The sequence below is a fragment of the Nanorana parkeri genome, unplaced genomic scaffold (assembly GCF_000935625.1).
Source record: "Nanorana parkeri isolate BGI_ZX_2015 unplaced genomic scaffold, ASM93562v1 scaffold565, whole genome shotgun sequence".
Lineage (NCBI taxonomy): Eukaryota > Metazoa > Chordata > Amphibia > Anura > Dicroglossidae > Nanorana > Nanorana parkeri.
The window spans coordinates 17,216-37,730 of record NW_017306833.1 but is presented as its reverse complement, the minus strand read 5'-3'; the positions used below and the strand labels follow the sequence as shown (position 1 = coordinate 37,730).

Genomic DNA, 20,515 nt, shown 5'->3' with positions numbered 1-20,515 from the left:
AAAAAAAAAAAAAAAAAAAAAAGGACGAATCAGCAACGAATTCAAGGGAGAAAAAATTTAGAGCTCCTTACTCCTGACGCTAGGCAAAAAACTGGAGACTTGTCAGCAGGTGGGGGGTTTTGGCCACCAGCAGGGGCCGCCCCTTGGCTGGTTAAGTCTTCTGTTTTGTGCCTAACGTCCTTCTCCTGCAGGGGGCGATATACCCTACGGTACATGATCTACGATCTGTTCCCTGTGTCCTTCAATGAACAGAAGAGAAAGCAGTGTTTTAAATATATTAATTTCAATATACCATCAAAAGTTCAAGCTTTTGTTTTGATATTTACCAACGTACATGCATATTTGTGAAAGCAAGCACTGACTGTTGTTGATCACATTAGAGATTATTAAAGTTGTGGACACAGGTTTAGTGTACATTATTGCGTTTAAATTTGTGCTAAACATATACAAACCCTGTATGTTCTATTCACGCGCATTTAACATGCATCTGCATCTGCATTCAGATGTGCTGCATCTGCATTCAGAATAAGAATTATTTTCCAAGTGACCCACTGAAAAGCCATAATGCAATGCAAATGCGGTTTACTCATTGATATGATACAATTATCTCGCTAATGATAAAGATCAGTATCTAGTTTTTTCACTAACACCGAAAGTACTCTTTAGAAAAAGAAAAAAAACGGGATTTTTTTAAGCAAACAAAAAAAAGTAGTTTGATGCCTTTTTACCTTCTCGGAGCGCCACTTTCTCATAAGGAGGATATTTAGCCTTGCTAGTTATTACAGATAGATCCTCTCGACTTTTCTTTAATATCTTTTTAGCCCCCCTCAAGCCTCGCAGCTTCCAAAATTCAGCTCTTGGTCCCGAAGATGGCTGGGGTTTGAGGACATTCTCTAAGCTAGCATACTGCTCTGCCCTAAAGAAGATAAAACCGTAAGCATAGGAGTACTATGGAAAGAGACATTGTAAATACGTAAAGCAGAACTCCAGGAATTTGAAACATTAACCCTTGCAGTTATGGTACCTCCGCACTGCAAGGGTTAACTGCTTGTTTTGTCTAGGGAGCGGAAAAAAAGACACACTCACCCAATCCTTGGTCCTGCCTGACTACTAGACTGGTTCCCACAGCCTCTTCTCCCCGGGCCGGTGGTCTAAGGATCTGTGAAGTCATCACGGATAATGCAGAGGAACATACCTTATTCTTACCATATACCATATTCTTGTTTTCTCCCACCTATGCATTTGTTGCAACCTCGCCAACACCCCTTTCCCCCTCTTCAACTACAACCTTGTCAGTTTCACACTCACCCTATCCCCAACCCTAAATCCCCCTACACGGCACACTGTCACCCAGAGAACCCTTCTCTTCTCCACTCTGCTACAGACTACCTCTATGACAAAATCTCACCCCTGTCCTGCCTGGCAACTTGTGTCTAACAGCTCACTCTCATCCTCCCTAGACACCTTAGCTCCCCTCACTACACGCAGACTTAGACCACGTCCGCTACAACTGTAAAAAGACATAGCCGCACTCACGAGCGACTGTGGCGGAAAACTAGGTCTCTGCAAGACTTCACCCTGTATAAAGCTGCCCTCCTAAAATACACTGCTCAAAAAAATTAAAGGAACACTTTTTAATCAGAGTATAGCATCAAGTCAATGAAATCCTGGGATATTGATCAGGTCAGCCAAGTAGCAGAGGGGGTCATTAATCAGTTTCAGCTGCTTTGGTGTTAATGAAATTAACAACAGGTGCACTAGATGGGCAACAATGAGACGACCTCCAAAACAGGAATGGTTTTACAGGTGGAGGCCACTTAAATTTTTTCCCTACTCATCTTTTCTGACTGTTTTTCACTAGTTTTGCATTTGGCTAGAGTCAGTGTCACTACTGGTAGCATGAGGCGATACCTGGACCCTATAGAGATTGCACAGGCATGCCAACTCCTCCAGGATGGTAAATCAATACGTGCCACTGGCAGAAGGTTTGCGGTGTCTCCCAGCACAGTCTCAAGAGCATGGAGGAGATTCCAGGACTCAGGCAGTTACTCTATGAGAGCTGGACAGGGCCGTAGAAGGTCTTAACCCATCAGCAGGACCAGTATCTGCTCCTTTGTGCAAGGAGGAACAGGATGAGCACTGCCAGAGCCCTACAAAATGACCTCCAGCAGGCCACTGGTGTGAATGTCTCCGACCAATCAAACAGACTTCATGAGGGTCGCCTGAGGGCCCGACGTCCTCTAGTGGCTCTGTGTTCACTGCCCGGCACCATGGAGGTCGATTGGCATTTGCCATTGAACAGCAGAATTGGCAGGCCCGCCACTGGCGCCCTATGCTTTTCACAGATGAGAGCAGATTCACCCTGAGCACATGTGACATACGTGAAAGGGTCTGGAGAAGCCGTGAAGAACGTTATGCTGCCTGTAACATAGTTCAGCTTGACTGGTTGAGTGGTGGGTCAGTGATGGTCTGGGGAGGCATATCCATGGAGGGACGCACAGACCTCTACAGGCTAGACAATGGCACCCTGACTGCCATTAGGTATCGGGATAAAATCCTTGGACCCATTATGGAGACCCTACGCTGGTGCAGTGGGTCTTGGGTTCCTCCTGGTGCACGACAATGCCTGGCCTCATATGGCAAGAGTATGCAGCCAGTTGCTTGAGGATGAAGGAATTGATACCATTAAATGGCCCCCATGCTCGCCTGACCTGAATCCAATAGAACACCCCTGGGACATTATGTCTTGGTTGATCCGACGCCGCCAGGTTGCACCTGAGCCTGTTCAGGAGCTCAGTGATGCCCTGGTCCAGATCTGGGAGTAGATACCCCAGGACGCCATCGGTCCTCTCATTAGGAGCATGCCCCGTTGTCAGGCACCCATACAAGCACGTGGGAGCCATACAAACTAATGAGTACCATTTTGAGTTGCTGCAATGACATTTCAGCACAATGGACTAGCCTTCTGCATCATTTGTTCACTTTGATTTTTGGGGTGTCTTTGAATTCAGCCCTCTGTAGGTTGATAATTTTTCATTTTCATCAAACGATGTGGCACTATTTCGTTCCTAAAACATTACCCAGTCCAGTATACAGTAGATATCCAGCATTATATTTTTCTCCATTGAGTTTTGATGTGTTTTCAAAGTGTTCCTTTAATTTTTTGGAGCAGTATACAATTACTCCCTCCGTACTGCCAAACAAACTTAATTTTGTCACTCTCATTAACACACACTCATCCAAACCTCGTCAACTCTTTTCTACCTTTAAGTCCCCCTCCAACTCAAAATAGATACAATTTGGGATCAGATCGCCACTGTCCAGTCATCTTCCCCTATTAATGTACCAGAGCCACCATCACACTTGTTATTTTCCTCTTGGTGGTTACAAAGCTTCTCTCCGACACCCACCTCACCACTTGCCACCTAGACCCTCAACACTACTTTGGTCACCCGCTTCCTCTATCCTACACTCTCTTACTCACATTTTCAATCTTTCACTCTCTACAGGCATCTTTCCGTCCCCTCTAAAACATGCGCTGGTCACCCCAATACCCAAAAAACCCTCACTGGACCCTACCAACCTCAACAATCTCAGACCTATTTCTTTACTCCCATTCACCTCCAAACTACTAGAACGCCTTTATCTACAACCGTCTGAGTCACCACCTCGCTAATAAAAACGTTTTGGACCCCTTACAATCCAGCTTTCGCTCCGCACACTCCACTGAAACCGCTCTCTTAAAACTCACCAATGACCTACTAACTGCTAAAAACAATGGCCACTACTCATTCTTGCTGGTAGACCTTTATGCTGCTTTTGACACTGTTGATCACCTGCTCCGCCTCAAAAAAACTCCTCGCTTGGTCTACAAGATGCTGCTCTCTCATGGTTATCCTCCTACCTAGCTAAGCGCTCCTTTAGTGTCACCTACAAATCTAACCCCTCCCCTCCTCTTTCTGTAGGGGTTCCCCAAGGCTCTGTCCTTGGACTCCTTCTCTTCTCTATCTACACCACCTCTCTTGGTCAGTTAATAACCTTACATGGCTTCCAATACCATCTCTATGCCGATGACACTCAAATATATCTTTCTACTCCACAACTCAGCCCCTCAGTGTCCTTGCGTGTAACTAATCTACTAACTGACAAAGCCGTCTGGATGTCACAACACTTCTTAAAACTCAACCTTTCAAAAACTGAGCTCTTGATATTTCCTCCTGCCCGAGCACCTTCCCCCAACATTTGCCTCGAGATTGATAACACAACCATCCATCCCTCCCCTCATGCCAAGGTGCTAGGTGTCATCCTGGACTCGGACCTCACCTTTCTTCCCCACATCCAATCACTATCCAAATCCTAATAATCAATACGATCTGCGCCAGTAGAGTGTAGTGAACGTTACCAAGCACTAATGATCATAAAATCAGAATGAATATAAATAATATGCCGAGCACATTATTTACAATCCAAATCCTGCCGCCTTCACCTTCGTAACATCTCCAAAATACGCCCCTTCCTCACCAATGAAACCATTAAGCTACTCATCCACTCCCTTGTTATCTCCTGTCTTGACTATTGCAACTCCCTCCTCATTGGCCTTCCACTACACAGGCTATCCCCCTTCAGTCTATCATGAATGCAGCTGCTAGACTCATCCACCTGACCAACCTCTCAGTGTCTGCAACCTCCCTCTGCCAATCCCTGCACTGGCTTCCACTCATCCAAAGGATAGAATTCAAAAATATTAACTATCACTTATAAAGCCATCCACAACTCTGCCCCCGGATATGTCTCAAAATATTACCCTAACCGTCCCCTCTGCTCCTCCCAAGACCACCTGCTTTCCAGGTCTCTTGTCAACTCCTCCCATACTCGCCTCCAGGACTTCTCTAGAGAGTCTCTCATCCTCTGGAACTCTTTACCCCAACCTGTCCATCTCCCACCTTGACTGCCTTTAGGTGTTCCCTAAAGACTCATCTCTTCAGGGAAGCCTATCCCACCTCAACCTAACCACTGAACCATCACATTCTCAAACAATTCATCCCCACACAGCTACCTCCTCATGTATCACTTGACCCTCCCTTTTAGATTGTAAGCCCTCAGGGACAGGGCACTCCTTACCATCTTGTCTTGAATTGTATTGTGATTGCAATGTCTTCCTTATATTGTAAAGCGCTGCGCAAACTGTTGGTGCTATATAAATCCTGTATAATAATAATACCATAGCCGTAGCATAGTGGCAGAGAGGCGAGTGGTCACTGCCACAGGACTGAGGATCGGGTGAGTGTTTCTTATTTATTTTCACCCCTAGAGAAAAACGAGCAGTTAACCCTTGCAATGTGGGGGTAGCCCCACTGCAAGGGTTAACTTTTAAAAATCCGGGAGTTCTTTAAATATAAAATATAAAAAAGATCAGAATTATAAAATTAAATTTACCTTGACTTATTTGGTATAATTCCTTTTTTCATCTCCTTCAAATCTTTTCCAACACGGGTAGCAAGCCAATTCCCCAATTTTCCACGGTGCATTGTGTCGAAAACATGGAATATCTCACCCCTTGTAAAACTCAGGCCAGATGGGGTATCTGCTTCATATTCAAAGTGTGTACGAATATAGAAGGAGTCACCCAAATTAGACTTAATCATTTTTCTGTAAACTAAAACAAAATTTGTGTCAGAAAATAGCAAGTGACAGGGATGTACTTTATACAACACAACTGCAAGCTGGTCTGAAATTACATAAAATAGGCCTGCTGACAGTCAATATCCAGGCTGCATTTACAGGAAAAAATAAATGTATATATATATTTTACTCAGAATGTTTTCTATAATTGGACACGCCAGTGCACAATACAGTTATACTGCGAAATAAGCACACAAATTAATTGAATGCAAGACAAAACACATCTCTCACCTTCCTATAAATGTGTGGCTAATGTTAATTTATTCAAAACACCCGAATCAATCTGGAAGCAACAAACTCAAAGAATTGCCCTTGCTGTAACAGGATTTTTTCTTTTAACATCAAAGGCGAGTGTCTTGCACTACATGCCTACCCACGTATGCCAGGTTCTCTAAAAAGGTGGATCCCAAGCAACTTATTGGAATTATGCAAGACAGAACTGAAACTAAACAAACTTTCAGTGCTCATGGTACTTACTGTCTTCTTTACCCTGTGTCAGTAATATAATTTCTTCATTTTGTGGGATGTTCATTAGATACTGCACTGCATCTTCACGTGTCGTGTTATGGAAACTAGTTTCATTGACCTGTAAATAGCAACATTACAAAGGTTTTGAAACTCTGTATTTTTTCAGCATTCAGTTCTAATATAACAAAAATATGGAACTATCTACAGAACACTTTTTACTCTTCTTTAAAGGAATCATCTAACTTATTCAGTTATACCCTATCACAAATACAACCGTGCAAAACATCAAACTGTGTGGTGCTTGTGCATAAACCTTGTGCATGATATAGCTGAGCAGGCAGAGCTTGAGTAAACCCTGTCATATTCTGAAGCCATGCACCCCCCCCCCCCCCTCCATTTCATTTTTTTCCCTATTTTCCAAACCCCCCCCCCCCCCCCCCCCTATTTTTCAGACAGCGATTAGAGCGATCTCCAAGCTGAAAGAAGGCCAAAAAAAAAAAGATGATCAAAAATAGGAAGGAAGGAAGAAGAATGAGAAAAGATCTGCTATTCCACTCGGCAACTTACCAACTTACACACCTCTGGAGAAACAAAACGGAAAAAAAAAAATGTAGCAACCAAATTATATCAAAACATTGGAAGGGAATTATTCAACCTCGCTGTGCGATATTCTCTCGCATTAATATCATGAGCACGTTTAAAACAGATCTGGAGTAGTTTGCTGACATTTCAGTGCAATTAAACATCTAGCAGCGGTGAGACAATAGTTTGACCACTTGGTGGAGTGTCTCGTCATGTGCATAACAGGAAGTCCAAGCAAGCAGTGAACAGGATCTAGAGGGATTGGAACGTCCATCAGTGACTCAAGTAAGAACACAACCATATTCTAGGACATTACCAATAAATATGATAGACTTCCCACATGTTTAGAACTTGGGATGACCAGGTTTATCGAGCGTAGGAGGTTCGGAGTATGGTACCAGTGAAACAAGATCTTATATAGATTTTCCTTGTACAAAGTACATATGGAAGATCTATTTGCATCACTCCATGTCTCCTCCCAGTCTTCCGTGTCCAACACTCAGCCCAATAAGAGTTTCCCACTAGATCATATATTTGTGTTTAGGTAAGGGATCGATTGAAATGGTGTTCCAAGGATCTATTGATAATGGAAATAGGACCCTTACCTGTAGGGCCCTCTAAACACAGCTTCTCAAAAGGGGTTAGTTTGGGGAAAATCAGAGTAGGGGAGAGAGTAAATAAGCAAAATGTTTATCAGGAGGTAGGTGAATAAGGTCTTTGTGGGGAGATCTTAAATCTGAAAAAGGAAGAGTCTCATCAGTCTTGTGGACAGTGTCTTTGAAACGAAGAGCTATCTAACCAATGCTGAGCGATTCAATGATTGCGAGTAGTGGTCAAGGCTGGCGTGTACAGAGAAGAACTCATCTGCGAGGAAGGGGGAAGATAAACAAAAACCTGTTCTTAGCATACAACCAAATCTCTCTGGTATGGGCCATCGAGGATAATAAGGGCTGCTCTCGCAAATCAAGGGAAGAAGAACAAACTTAAGAGTCGAGGTGAACCAAGGAGATCCAAAGATATTCAATTTCCAACCATCTTTTAGGGGAACCAACTGCAGGCCAAGATGTTAAATGGCGAAAGTGTGGGGCGTGGTCTAACCATCGCGGTGTAAAGACGCTGTTCTAAAGAGCTCTGCAACGACAGGGGAGATATACCGGGTGAGCCGACTCTGTACCCTGCTCTCTCCATGATGTTGAAGAAGAAGACGGCCAGACTGTCCTGCACACAGACCCAGCCGAAAATGGAGGTGTTCTTGTCGCCAGCAGGTCGGGGGGGAGGGAGTCCTCGATTCCGGCCCTGCGGGCACCAGCTCTATCGGCTACACGCGGAGGTGAGGGAGGAGAGTCTGCGGGCCTCTGGCTTCTTCCCCGTCAATGCCTCTGTGCGAGTCGCCGGGGGCCCTCATCGGCTTCCCTCTCTCCAGCGCAGATGTGGGAGGACACCCCTAAACTCAGAGCAGTCCTTCGGGCACTACTAACGAAGGAGCACATACAGGCCATGCTGGGGCACTTCACTATGACGCTGAAAGGAGAGATGGAAGAGATCAGGGATGGCATGCTACAGACGGACCAACAGCTGGGAACCGTGGAAGTTGCTGTCACGGATGCAGCTGCCAGGATCTCAGCTTTGGAGGCAACTCCTTCCATTTCAATTAAATTTCGAGGATGGCGAGAGCCGCAATATGCGTAATAACATACGCTTACGGGGGTTACCGGAAGCTACCTCAGGGGCTGAGTTGAAGACAGCAGTGACGGCCATCTTTAACAAAGTGCTGGGTTGGCCGCCGACCACAGCTATTGTATTGGACCGTGTCCACCGCGTGATGGGCTTCTGCGCTCTGGCTGCGAGATGCATTATGCAGAGTGCATTTCTACACCCTAAAAGAAGACATCATACGTAAGTCGTGGAACGTGGGCACTAGGGATGCACCGATATATCAGCCGCCGAAACATATTGGCCGAAAATGGCCCTTTTGGCTAAATGCCGAAAGTACCATTTTTGTGCCGATACGTCGGCGCATCCCTGCTTTCTTTCCTCCCCACTGGACGCTGCTCTGTGGCGCTGCTCTGTGTCCCAGCAAGGAGGAGAGAAAGTGACAGCCGGCCGAGCCCTGCGGGAGGAAAGCGCTGTGAGCGGCCAGTGTCTCAACTCCCACACCGCTCGGCCGCCTATCACAGTGCGGCAGAGCGGTGTGTGGGCGGAGACAGCGCTGTCACAGGAGGCTGAGCTCTCCTCCCTGCACCGCTTGCTCAGCCTCCTGTGACAGTGTGTGACAGAGAGGAAAGCAAACAAACACTCAGCAATCGCTGAGTGTTTGTAGATAATTGAGGACGTGGTATGTGTACTATATCCTCAATTATGAATGAGTGGGAGTGAGCTACATCCCCTCCTGTTCATTCATAGTTGTAGTTATAGTAAACAAACATACTATATTCTCAAGTTATCAATGAACAGGAACTCTCATAGAGGACTCCTGTTCATTGATAACAGGGAATACAGGAAATGTCAGGGGTCTGTTTAGACCCCTAATATTTCCCCGAAGCCCCTAAAAGTAAAGTAAAAAATAAAAATATTTAATAAAAAATAAATAAAATGTGAAAAAATTTAAATAAAATGTTTTCGGTTTCGGCATGACAATTTTTTTATTTCGGTTTTTACATTTCTATTTCGGTGCACCACTAGTGGGCACAATTGATTTTGACGGGGCACAGATCCAACTTCTGCCCGATCTTTGCCGTCAAACACTACATAGGCGGCCTATGCTGGACCATCTCCAGGCGATGGGGATTTCGTACAAGTGGGGCTACCCGTTCTCGCTGATCGTCATGAAGGCTGAGCCCTTATTTGTCCTATGGTGCCCATCCCAATATGGTGACTTATCCCAGTCTTTGGGGTGTGGGGATCTGCCTGATCCCGATTAGCTGGAGCTGCTGGATGACGCCTGTAAGATCATACCGATGCAAGCTAGACCTCAAAGACGCCGAAGACTGCGCACCGAGAGAGCTCCCCGGGAACTGGCTGATCGTGAACCTGCTGCACCATGGAGCTAGCAGTCTTACGGTATCATTTGTTTATTTCCGTTTTTCCCTTTTTTGTGCGGTTTTGATCTGAGTATGGTCCCCCCAAGGGGGCTGTTCTGACCTTCACAATGACGCTAAAGTTTCCCCGCGGACCTCTAATAACAATGATCAGGTTGGAGTATGGGATGGCCGTCCTTGACGTTCCTCCCTTACAGAAATGTTATTCATGTAGAGGCCCAAATTCAGTATCATAGTAGGTATTGTGATAGAGTTGATTATTTTAAATTTAAATATCCTTGCCTTGCATCTCTTGATGCTGTCCTGGTATACTACTTTTCCCCATAACGGACGGTTCCTCACGTCATAAGGAGGTGGTTATAGGACCGTCCACGCTCTTGCAGATTTTACCCGACTGGGTTAGGTGTGTCCTCACCCGGTCCGGGTCCACTCCGCTTTTTGTTAAGTGACTTACTGTCACTTAAAGCATTTTGCTTCTCTTATCTCTTCCTCTGTTTTAGGTTTCCGAGATCCCAGTGGATAGCGATCTGTCGGGTTTCAGCTTTCCTCGATCCAGGTAGTTAATGTTACCTTGGCAACGATTTATGCTCCTTGAGACATGTCTGGCTCGCTTGGTTGAATTCGCAGAGGGAGTTTGGATCATGGGGGTTGACTTCAATATGGTTTTGGACCCTTCAGTGGACTCCTCTAGGGATATTTTACATCTAACTCATGCGCAAAGGAGACATGTGAAGAAAGTCCTCTTTAACCATTAGTTACTTGATGTGTGGCGCATAGCCCATCCCCGAGAAAAGGACTATACTTACTATTCGAGCCCCCACCACTCTTATTCTAGAATCAACTTCTTGCTACAACCTGCATCCCTTCCTTATGTCTCAAATGTCTCCATAGGCACCACGACACTGTCAGATCATGCCCCAATTCACTTGAGGCTTCTCTACGCAAGCAACTAGACCAGTTCTTTGTTAAGAATGATAATCCGGGTCAGAATCCGTTTACTATCTGAAAAACACACAAGTGCGTTATGCGAGGTGTCTTCATTAAAATGGGGTCTTGGCGCAAGACACCCTGTAGCCTCTGATCCGCACTATTCAAGTGACCTCGGACATTAGTGGAGTGGAAACGCGGTCCTTCCACCACAAAACAGCGGCATACGCGGACGACTTGTTATTCTATGTGTCTCGACCAGAGACTACCCTTCGAACTTTGATGCTCGAACTGCAGAAGTACGGTGCTCTCTCAGACTAAGATTCATTTCTCAAAATCGGAAATCTTGAATGTTTCGGTCCCAGCTCCGAGGGGACCGAAGCCAGTTTCTCATTCAAATGGAATGCGTCCCACATTAAGTATCTAGGAGTGCTTATCCCCGCAGACCTCAGGGACACCTTTGCGCTTAATTTCCTCCCTCTAAGTAAGCAGATTCAGAGCGATTTAAAATCGTGGGACTGTTTGATTTACACTTGGTTCGGTCGCAACAGTATTTTAAAAATTAACATCCTTCCCAGGTTGCTGTACTTGTTTCAGACACTGCCTGTGCCTGTCCTGTTACCTTTCCTGCAACAGTTGCGTACGGCCTTATCTTTTCTTTGGAGTAACACGAGAGCCCGGATTAAACTAGGAATCCTTACCAGATCGGAACTATCAGGGAGTATAGGGTTCCCAGACCCATGCATGTATTATAAGGCAGCCCATGTTGCGAGGATAGTGGATTGGTGTTGCAACACAGACAGCAAACTACGGGTGGGCTTAGAGCAAGCGACGCATGACCTCCCTATAACCGGCATCCCTTGGATAACACCTAAACTCCCCCTACGGTCCTAGCTCAACCCACATATACAGGCAACATCTTTGGTGATCCATCTAGTGAATGCGGCCAGAGTATGTGTACCAACTCGATGGAAACTGTCCTAACCGCCAACAGTGGCCATGTGGGTGGAGAGAGTGGAGACCAGTCTAATGGAGGACCTAACGTCTTCCCTACATGATCGCTGCCATCAGTTTATAGCTACTTGGTCACCATGGCTTGAGTTCCTGGAGACCTCTGACTTTTCCCAGGCATGTTCAGGGTGACTTATGGCCACTCCCGGTATCCCGGAGTTCAAAACATACCCCCTTGTATTTATTTTTAATTTTTTCTGTCCCAGACCTTGCTCCCGGTAGGCTACTACATTTCTCTTTCTTCTTGCTTTCTAGATCTTCACCTTTATTCTATGCCTTCTCTGGTTTATCTCAAGTCTAGGCAGTCTATGCTAATTGCCCTCCCTCTCAGGTTATACAGGAGATAGAGGCCTCTTGTGTAAATTTTTAGGTTGCAATGTTTGTGTATAAAAACTAAAAAAGGTTACTGCTCGGGAGCGGTGACAGGATTCCAGCTTCGGACAACGGGAGTTACACATGATTGATAGCAATGGAAGTTGTCACTCTACATGTTTTGAAATGCATGTTTACTTGGATTTTCCATCTGTATTATGGAAGTTATGACCATAACTTGTTTTTTTCTTTTTTTACTGTTCCCGAGTGGTTCATAAAGAATGTAAATGGCGAAAGTGATCTACTTTAAAGTATGTAGGCCCTTTCTAAGTGTGGTTCAACATTTATATACTTCTCCCTCCACCTCCATTAAATTGCCTCACATTTCAGGTAGGGATTCCCTCTTTTTCCCTTTTCCTCTTTGTTTTTATGTATTGAACCATTAGCTGTTCACAATCGGGTTAAGATTACGGCCAATAGCGTATTACCCTTTTACCCTCTTCGTAAATTTTTTGACAAACATAACAGGGTTTTCTTTACCACCAGTAAATCTTGCCTTTGTGATCTAATCTGTACGTTGTGACGATGTGCAAATAAAGAAGGTCCCAAGGACCGTTTCTGTTCTTAAGATTGGAGTTGGGCGTTAAGGTGGTGTGAGTTGAAGTTGGGAGTCCCTCTTCAATTTGGAAGACAGAGCTATACAGTGTCCACTAATTACTGTCTTATGAGCCTCCCACAGAGTACTAGAATGCGGTACTGAAGCTGCGTTAAGGAAGAATTGTTGCAAATTAGTATCAATTTGGGTTTTAGTAATTTTGTTCTTAAGAATACTCATTAAACCTCCAGTTGTACTGTTTGGGCGGGGGAGGGTACAGCTGTATATTTACTTCAATGAGGGCATGGTCAGACCAAGTAGCGGGACCTATTCCCAAGGCGGTGGTATTTTTGAAAGGTAGTAGAATAAGTGGGAAAGCAATCTATTCTAGTATGTGTTTTGTGGTAAATCATTTCTCTGAAGGGTCCATGGTTCTTCAGATATAAAACATAGAATGTTGCTTAAGCAGCAGTTGAAATTGTTTAGAAAGATGTTGCAAATTCTGAGAAAGTGGCCCAACCCTTGTACCCAAGTCTGTCCAACCGTGGTGACAGGGGCAAATTGAAATCCCTACCCATTAACAGGTAGATATGGGATAAAGATGTCAATTTGGAACACAACACTCTTCAGAAAAGGGATTCGATTGATGTTGGGAGCATACACGTTACACAAGGTTAAAATATTTGTACCCCACTTACGGTGCAAGATTATGAATCTGTCACCCTTATCAACTATAGTAGTGGGAGGTGTGACGGGGCATGCGGAGAATGGCCACTTTTTTGACATGGAGTGGTAACAGAGTAAGCAATGGGACAACACTTACGTAAACAGTTAAAGGAACTGTGGGGAGTAAAATGTGTTTCCTGTAGGAATGCTACATCCAAATCTAATTTCTTAAAGGAGAACTATGACATGAGTGATTTCCACTCACCTCATAGTTCTAAGCCGACCTGTGACAATGAGACTGTCACAGGTCTGCTCAGTAGATCGGGAGGTGAGGGAACACATACCGGGTTCCCTCACCTCTCGATCCTGTCACGGCTCTCTGCCGTGACAGGGGGAGGGGCTGGATTCCCCTCTCCCCGCTCCGATCTGCCAGCGCTGACTGGCGGAACGGACGGGGGAGGGGGCGGGTACAGCTGGCTCTGCCTCTAGATAGGCAGAGCCAGCTGTCACTCACGCAGCTGGGCTAACCACGTCATCTAAGTCGGGATCCGCTCCAGGTGCGGCGTCTCAGTATACCGCGAGCTGTAGCTCGCGGTATACTGAGCTTAGGGTAACGGGAGGACGCTAGTTTGTGTCCTCCCGTTACCCCAAGAAGAACTATGGGGAAAAAAACTCACCCCATAGTTCTCCTTTAAGTTCTTGGGCTACAAGACTATCAGCAACAAGCTTGGTGAGAAGGAAACAACTGGAGTGATTATTCGCAAATGGAAGGAATGCAAAATAACCATCAATCGCCCTCGGTCTGGAGCTCTATGCAAGATTCCGCCTCATAGGGTAAGGATGATCACAAGTAAAGTGAGAGAACAGCCCAACACTAAACGGGAGGAGCTTGTGAATTATCTCAAAGCAGCTGGGACCACAGTCACTAAACAAGCCATTGGTAACACAATACAATACACCGCCATGGATTGAGTTCCTGCAGGGCCCGTCTGAAGCTTGCTGATGAACATCTAAATGATGATTAGGAGAAAGTGCTGTGGTCAAAGGAGACAAAATTGAGCTCTTTAGCATTAACTCGGCTCGCCGTGGTTAGAGGAAGAAAAATGCTGACTATGACCCTAAGAACACTATCCCTACAGTCAAGCATGGAGGCGGAAACATTATGCTTTGGGGCCGTTTCTCTGCTAAAAGGTACAGGCTGACTTTGCTGCATTGAGGGGCCATTGTAAAATTGTAAAATCTTGTAAAATCTTGGATGAGAACCTCCTTCCCTCAGCCAGAACACTGAAGATAGGTCATGGATGGATTTTTCAGCATGACAATGACCCTAAAACATACAGCCAAGGCAACAAAGCAGTGGCTCAAGAAGAAGCACATTAAAGGTTATGCAGACCTTAATCCTATAGACAATTTATGGAGGGAGCTGAAACTTCGAGTTTCCAAGCGACAGCCAAGAAACCTTAAGGATTTAGAGAAGATCTGTAAAGAAGAGTGGACCAAAATCATGAGATGTGTGCAAACCTGGTAACCAACTACAAGAAACGTCTTATCTCTGTGCTTGCCAAAAAGGGTTTCTTCACCAAGTACCAAGTCATGTTTTGCTAGGGGATCAAATACTTATTTTACGCACTGAACTGCAACTCAATTTATAAAATTTGTATCATGTGTTTTTTCTGGATTTTTGGTTGATATTCTGTCTCTATCATAAGTGGGCAAACTTACAAAATCTGCAGGGGATCAAATAAATATTTTCCATACTGTATAAAGAACAAGAGAAACCACAGTACAAAAATATATGATCGGGTAGCCATAAGTGATAGCAAGACAATTTCACTATAGAAAATAAATAGTAGGTAAGGTAGAGCGAGTGTGGCTAGCAAAATCAAAAGGTGCATAAAACAGCAAGAGACCAGGGTCTACCAGTCTCCCCAGGCCACCCAAACACCAATTTATGGTATAAGTGTTGCTACCAGAGATAATTATAGTTGCAGTAGGAAACAATAACCCTATAGGTAGTGGGTGGTATGAGGACCCATGAGTATGAGTGACCCACATCTGCTAACACATAAAACTAACAATGTCAATATGCATAAAAATACAAATCATATGCAATTAAAATAGTAAAGCAGAGTAAGATTTGAATGCATTATACAAATAACCTGACACCATTCACCAGCAACTATAGGTGTGAAAAACAACATTAGAAGTGTTCGATACCTGCTCACAGTAACTAGTAGCCTCAAGATGTCATCGAGGACTATGGCCAACCACATGAAGCTGCCATCGTGGGACCGTTCGATTTACACTTGGTTCGGTCGCAACAGTATTTTAAAAATGAACATCCTTCCCAGGTTGCTGTACTTGTTTCAGACACTGCCTTTTCACAGCATGGATTGTTTGCTACAGAAGTGACTTTTGTGGTAATGTTGGCAAAGGATCTGATCCCAGGAGTTTCGGGTGAGTGATTTTATGTTTTTAAGTAATTTTCAGGCCTAAAATGTGCAGCATCCAGGGTTATTGATGTAACATGAAACATGGTCTCAAGGGTAAACGCAGACTTTAATGTTATGGAACATGTTTTCTACACTATCCAAGGATGAACCAGTATAGGAAGTGATAGAGGAACCTTTCCTGCCGCGGAGGAAGGAGCTGTGTGTGGTCATTTGATCTGTAAACACACCAGGAAACTGGAGAGCCAAAAGGAGAGGAGAAGGATACGTTTGTTGCTGGGGATATTTTGGGGCTATAGTGCGGAGACTCGTAGGAACTTTTTTATAGAACTCCTTTCTTCTGCACTTCTGCTAAAGGTCGTAAGCAAGAAGAAAAAAGGATTGTGTTTTTTGCGTTCTTAGACTCTGAATGACTTTACTTGTTTGGGTAAGGGTACCCGACTATATCTCCCAGTAGATAACAAGCTGAGTGTGGTTCTCTGGACACTTAATGACTTCACATGTTTGGGTAATGTGAGGATTCGCTTCCAATGGTAGCGCATTAAGGACTCTTCCATTCGCTTATGACCTCGTTTTAACGGCTTCTGTGCCCACTTTTATTGAATCCAAATCAACAGTCCACACAGGTTTACCCTCGCAGGGGTTTTCAAACATAACATACAGCTTTTTTTCAGCAACAATTACACTTTTCAGTCTCACCGACTTTAGGAAGGTCCTTTAACAAAACGTCTGGCCACACAGAGGCTGTATTCAAACACTAGCCACACCGGCTTGTCCTTTGGCCTCTTGCCACACAGGCGGATTGCAACACAGGCTGCTTGTTTGCCACACAGGCTGTCTGCTCCCCCGTCCACCAGACACAGTCTGGTTCTTGGCCTCTTGCCACACAGGCGGATTGCAACACAGGCTGCTTGTTTGCCACACAGGCTGTCTGCTCCCCAGTCCACCAGACACAGTCTGGTTCTAGGGTGGGGCTGCTTTCCTAGGAGGCTGGGACTTCTTGTATAGGCCCTAACAAACCAGCTAGCTTCAGCTGGGCTTGTTACATCCAAGCCTCCAGCCCTCTCAGCACTTCCCCCTAGAGAATTAATACAATTGAATACAGACATCCCCATCTGCCTGCTGTCACAGAAAAGAGAACCCAACTATACCCAGCAGGAGACAACATTATTTCAACACCTCAGGAGAGATCCAGGGGTCACTGATTCACTTTATTTGTAATGGTTTTTATATAGAATCAGCAGATTCATTCATCATGTTTATATTGAGGTGCTCACATAGATATGTTTTTTATCCACTACAGAATCTTTGGTATGTGATACACAGTAGTTCAAATTCTCTGTGTTATTCCACGTTTACAGTGGATACATGCGTTTATAAAAAAGGAAGTTTTAATATTGGTTCACTATATCGAATATCACTCCCTGTCACAAGGGTGAGCAGAAGCTTTTTAGCCTTGGCTATCACTATAGAGTTTAAAATATTTTTGGTGGGGTTAATAGAGTTGCAGGGACTGCACTCAAAGTTCCATGCTCATCACTTTCAGGTTTGAGGCCCATGATTGCTAATCAGTAATTGCCACACGGACCTAGAGCAACATATTTCACTTACTATATGCAAACTAAGGTATTTACATAAACAATTAAACAATAGTAAATTATAGTATAATTATATTACATTATAGTACAAACAGCTACCAAAGTCAGGAAGGACTTGTTTAAGAATAAGAAAATACCATAATGTCCATAGTCTGGGCACAAGTGCACTCTAAAAAACCTCAGAGAACAGAATTTTAAGGCCAGTGCAAAAAAAAATCCTATTTTCTTAATTGTTCATTAAAAGACAAAGCACTGTAGATTCAGTATCTGTGGAAGTCCAAAAGCATTCCAAATATTAAGAGGCAAGCAGGAACACCCAACCAAAAACAACAGGGCAAACCATTTCAACCAAGAAGAAGAAAGAGTGATCACACAGCTACTTGCAGGACCTTGAGTTTGAAACTAGTATTCAACAGTACGCTCACAGCCACCTGTTAGAGCCTCCAGCACACACACCTTACTTACCAGTATCCATGCTAGAATTGGACCCTCTGTACAATGAGCTATCTAGCCAGTTTGTACACCAGAAGAGTATGTGCATTAACCCAACAGTAACCACTCTGCACTAACCTGCACAGAATGAGTGTCCGCTATCCCCAAATAATGAGTATTAATCCCTCCGTGACCTGCCAGCAGCATTAAACCCCAGAGCACTCAGTCCCAAAATCAAGCGTGTTAACCGCTCAGTGCCAATTCCTTTGTGCATAATAACCCCTCAATACTCAGTCCATAAGCATTAACCCTTAAAGCGACACAAAACTTTTTTTTCTCCTTATATACATCTACACAATGAACATTCTCCAAAGCCACATTTATGTTTTATTTATGTTTTAAAATAAAGTCTTACTATTTTAACCACTTCAAGACCAGGTGTTTAGACCCCCTTCCTGGCCAGGCCATTTTTCAGTGTTCAGCGCTGCGATACTTTGACTGACGTTTATTCCGTCATGCAACGCTGTACTGAAATGAATTTTATACCATTTTTTGGGGACATCCTGTAGCCCTGTAGCCCTGTAGTCCTGTAGTCCTGTAGTCCTGTAGCCCTGTAGCCCTGTAGCCCTGTAGCCCTGTAGTCCTGTAGTCCTGTAGCCCTGTAGCCCTGTAGCCCTGTAGCCCTGTAGCCCTGTAGCCCTGTCGTCCTGTAGTCCTGTCGTCCTGTAGTCCTGTTCTATCACGCCGTATTATGTACATTTCCTGATCTGACTTACAGCGTGAAAAGGGTAAAGAGTCTCTCCAGAGGAACTTCCTGTGTGACCATCTCTCCGAGCTTGGTGTTACTCTGCAATACGCTCTCCAGGATGTCCAGAGCCAGCTGCGTAATCTCCACCATCATCAGATTCATATTCACGAATGTCACCACCTGCACCACACAAAGCGCCGCGTTATTATTAATGTCACCACCTGCACCACACAAAGCACCGCGTTATTATTAATGTCACCACCTGCACCACACAAAGCGCCGCGTTATTATTACACGGCAAAACCAGGACTTAGGATATTACAGCAACAATTCATGCAAAGTACTGAGCAGGTGACAGAGTCTGGGGTAGGCAACCTCTGCACTCCAGCTGTAATGAATCTAAACATTCTACATGTGTCTGGGAGTCAGGCCTGTGTGTGGGGGGTGCTCGCAGGGACTGTCAGTCTTGTAGTATGAGTACTATCCTTGTCGCTCTCCTTACCGATATGTCCTTGTAGTGGGGGGTGCTCGCAGGGACTGCCTCATGGAACGTCTAGTTTTGGAGTCCAGTGATGCACGCCGGAGGTCTAACATTGGGGATATAGCGGTGCCAGCCCAGGATAACCCCTCATACTCCACACCTGTCTCCATGTTGTAGCTAAGCAGCACTATGAGCATGAACACTGAGGGGAGGGATCTGTGTCCCTCAACGGACTCCAGAAAACAGGATTTTACAGCGAGTAGAACAATTCCGTTTTTTTCTCATCCATTCAGGGACACAGCAGAACTTTAACCTTTGGGATGTCCATATGCAGTCCAACTAAAAGGGGGCCACACGGTGGAAGCGGGAACACATTCAATTAGCACGGGATTTGATCTTTGACATGTAGACATGATTTGGTCACAACTAGAGTTGGATGAAGGGCAGAAGCCTGCAGTGAGAACAGAGCGGTACACAGGCCCTCAGCCCCCGTTCACACCGGAACGTTTTGTGGCGGGTTCTACGCACGGCGAACGCTCTACGAAACGCTCCAACATATAAATCGCATTGTAGTCAATGGTCTGGTTCCCACCTCGGCGTATTTCCGCCCGTCCCTAACGCGCTACAAAGCGGCCCGCGCCTGGAAAGGTACAGGTACTACTTTCAGCCGCTTTGTTGCGCATTTCCATTGGGATACAGCCAAGTAGCCTTCGGAAACGCGCAACTTTTTTTATCGCGAATCGCAATTAAAAAAACGCGCGACAGACGCGCATATGCAATACGCCTAGGTGTGAACGAGACCTTAGGGTTAGGGTTTCACGTGACGCAGCAGTGGGAATGGCAGAAAAAAGCGTGGCGTGCACTTACGCAGCACTCCACCCAGCAGATGATGTCAATGGTAAGTTCCACAATGTAAACCTTTCCACATCAATGGGGAATAATGGGACCCAGTGACCTAAGTAATTCACGTAGCTCCCAGTGCTTGGCCTGACTGGCCCACTCAGTAAGCCCTCGTTCACACCTAGGCGTATTGCGATTCGCGGTAAAAAAGTCACGCGACCGTCGCGCGATTCCGAAGGCTACTTGGCTGTATCCCAATGGAAAACACGCAACAAAACGGGCCAAAGTAGTACCTGGACCTTTCCAGGCGCGGGCCGTTTTGTAGCGCGTTAGGGACGGGCGGAAATACGCCGAGGTGGGAACGAGACCATTGAATACAATGGAATTTAGATGTTTGAGCGTTTTGTAGAGCGTTCGTCCAGCGTAGAACCCGCTACAAAACGTTCCGGTGTGAACGAGGTGTTAGTGATGTGACGACACGGTGATGAGTTTATGAGGTAAATGTGTATTGGGGTTGGGTTGTGTGTGAGTGCGTTATGCTGTGTGACCTGGTTATGGAAAGACTATCAGCCCCATCCCCCGTTATCTCCCATTGTTCTCTGAGGGAGCTCAGAACAATGACATTCTGGCCAGGCTCCTGCTATGGCTGTCTGGAGCTCGTTAGCAGGTGGACACCTGTGGTGTT

The 20,515-nt window shown here is 45.1% G+C and overlaps 1 protein-coding gene across 1 annotated transcript in view; it reads right to left on the bottom strand.

Annotated features, from left to right (window-relative positions):
• Positions 1–7,833, bottom strand: part of LOC108791655 (tight junction protein ZO-3-like) — a 78,273-nt gene extending 70,440 nt beyond the window's left edge. The window contains exons 1-6 of the mRNA XM_018562195.1: positions 7,785–7,833; positions 7,532–7,596; positions 6,160–6,268; positions 5,437–5,656; positions 729–916; positions 327–361 (exon numbers count right to left, since the gene is read on the bottom strand). Of these exons, the coding sequence (XP_018417697.1) occupies positions 327–361; positions 729–916; positions 5,437–5,656; positions 6,160–6,268; positions 7,532–7,596; positions 7,785–7,833 (666 nt within the window). The remainder of the gene's footprint in view (positions 1–326; positions 362–728; positions 917–5,436; positions 5,657–6,159; positions 6,269–7,531; positions 7,597–7,784) is intronic.
• Positions 7,834–20,515: the final 12,682 nt, after the last annotated feature.